Source organism: Sinocyclocheilus anshuiensis, unplaced genomic scaffold (assembly GCF_001515605.1).
Source record: "Sinocyclocheilus anshuiensis isolate Anshui unplaced genomic scaffold, SAMN03320099.WGS_v1.1 scaffold238, whole genome shotgun sequence".
In the NCBI taxonomy this organism is placed as follows: domain Eukaryota; kingdom Metazoa; phylum Chordata; class Actinopteri; order Cypriniformes; family Cyprinidae; genus Sinocyclocheilus; species Sinocyclocheilus anshuiensis.
In genome coordinates, this window is record NW_015547674.1 from 1,034,488 (window position 1) to 1,036,953 (window position 2,466).

The window sequence follows — 2,466 nt, forward strand, 5'->3', positions numbered from 1 at the left end:
TCAAGCCGTTTTCTCCTATGTGCTGATGTTTGTTCAGGTTTTTTTTTTTTTGGAAGGAATAAACTTTTGACAAGTTATTACTGAAAATATTAAGCAAGCACCTTGTTGATTCTGAGTGCTGTATACACGGGGTCAACATTCAACAACATTGTAATTTATTTATTTTTTTAATTGTTAATGTTTTTGATTTTACACTCCACACGACGGAGCTCTTTTGATAAATACCTTGTACGTGTCAGCATTACAACTGCAAAATTCTTATAAACTAGTGCCTATATCGCTTGTCCAGAAATCACACATTTCTTCTAAATGTAAATGTAGTCTGTCAAAAATTACACATGGTCGTTTTGGACACGTGAGAGTTTGCAGGAGGGGCCTCTGATATAGTCTGTGCTCAGGAACTCTTGGACCATAACCATACCTTCACACACAGCCTGGAGTCTGAGCCTACAGGTAAGTTATTTAATTATTCATTTTAAGAAGATACTGTGATTAATGCGAAGACAAAGTTGCTTCTATTTGAATATTTGGCAAGGGCTCATTCAGTATTTTATGCTTCACAATAACATGACAGCAGTGTTGTCGTTTTTTTTCATAACTAGTATCATTTCTGTATGATTACAATTAAAAACTAAAATTGATTAAAAAAGACCCTTTAGATATTAGTAAGAAAAAACTAAGTTGGGTTCACTGAGTTAACTAATTCCCATTAGGAAGCACATGCATTAGTCTCTTCAAGAGAACATCATAAAAGCAAGATAAGAGCATGTGCCAGATATTCTGTGCATACAAGGAAATGGTGGAGATAAGTAATATGACTTTTGAACATTTTATTGGACTGAATATTGTTAAAATGTATTTATTTCTATGTCTATCAAGTGTTAAAATATAGCACATATTTTTATTAACTTTGATGTAAACTATAAAAGATCAGGTGAAGATAGCTTTTTTTAGCCATCGTGTCCCAAAATGTTCAACCAAATGAATTTATACAAGATCTATGCATAAAAAAGCTTTGTTCCTTAGATTTTTATTACTATATTTCAAATCTCTTTTTTTTCATTGTATTTTTTCCCCTCAACTGCTCTCCATTTATTTTATTTTATTATTATTAATATTATATTTTTACTTTTCATTCTTGTTTTTATTTTTATGGTTTATGCTTTATTCTAAATGGTTTATGATCTGACCTGTAAAGTACTTTGAGCTGCATTGCTGTACAATAGTTATTTCTTCTTCTTCTTAACCTCTGATAAAGTATTTGTATAACACATTTCATACAAAGTGCGTAATTCTGAGTGCTTTAGGCATAATGCATAAAATAAGAAACAGATTATTTTTAAACATTTTATACATTTTACATCCCTTTAGTTAATGTTTTATTTTTATTTTTTTTCCTCATTCCCTCTTTTTATTGCCATAGCTGTTATTTTTATGATTTCTTTATAAATAGTTAATGCTCTGACCTATAGAGTACTTTGAGCTGCATTTTATATACAAAGGGTTGTATTCAAATAAAATGCATTATTATTATTATCTCCTGATAACAGAAGCACTGTGCAAGTCTTCCATAGCAGCAGACAGAACAATTAAGGCAAGGTATGCTTATTTGTATAACACACTTCATACACAAGGTAATTCTGATTGCTTTAAATAGACATAATGAAGAAAAGAAGAAATAAGCTGATCGTGTTTAAACATAAAAAATAAACATAACTGATAAAAATGACCAAATGGGTTTAAATAATGACAAAGACTTGAATTGTAAAAGATAAAGAAAAACAAATGCTTGAAGTGCAACACAATGTTTCTATTGAACACATCTATTATTATCATGACATATGTGACATATGACATAATCACCGATATTATTTGTCTCAGGATGTCCTGTGACATGGTGCTATCCTTTCTGAAGAGCCTATCGAGGCGAAAGCCACTGGAGCCTGATGGTGAAGAGTCCAACTTTAAGCGTTGCTTAACCACACTCGACCTAGTGGCCCTTGGGGTGGGAAGTACACTGGGTGCTGGGGTCTATGTCCTTTCCGGTGAGGTTGCAAGAACAGTAGCTGGTCCCAGCATCATTGTGTCATTTTTCATAGCGGCAGTGGCGTCTGTGTTTGCGGGCTTATGCTATGCAGAGTTCGGTGCCCGAGTGCCCAAAACTGGCTCTGCCTACCTGTACAGCTACGTCACTGTCGGAGAGGTGTGGGCCTTCATCACCGGCTGGAACTTACTGTTGTCATACATCATAGGCAAGAACAAACATTATATGCCCAGCATTGACAATACATTCGAACAAATATGCTTTATTTGAGCTGGCTGTTGTTGCTCATTAATGCTGAAAATGCCCATCACCTTGACATTTGAAGGAACAGTTGAGCCAAAAATGAAAATTTTCTTACACTCATGTCAGACATTGATGACTTTAATTCTTCCATGAAACATTGTTTTTTTTTTTTTGCACAA

General features: G+C 33.7%; 1 protein-coding gene across 1 annotated transcript in view; it reads left to right on the forward strand.

The window, feature by feature from the left end:
- Positions 1-1,882: 1,882 nt before the first annotated feature.
- The window catches only part of LOC107702889 (cationic amino acid transporter 2-like), a 15,129-nt gene continuing 14,545 nt past the window's right edge, over positions 1,883-2,466 (forward strand). The window contains exon 1 of the mRNA XM_016505330.1: positions 1,883-2,252. Within this exon, the coding sequence (XP_016360816.1) occupies positions 1,883-2,252 (370 nt within the window). The remainder of the gene's footprint in view (positions 2,253-2,466) is intronic.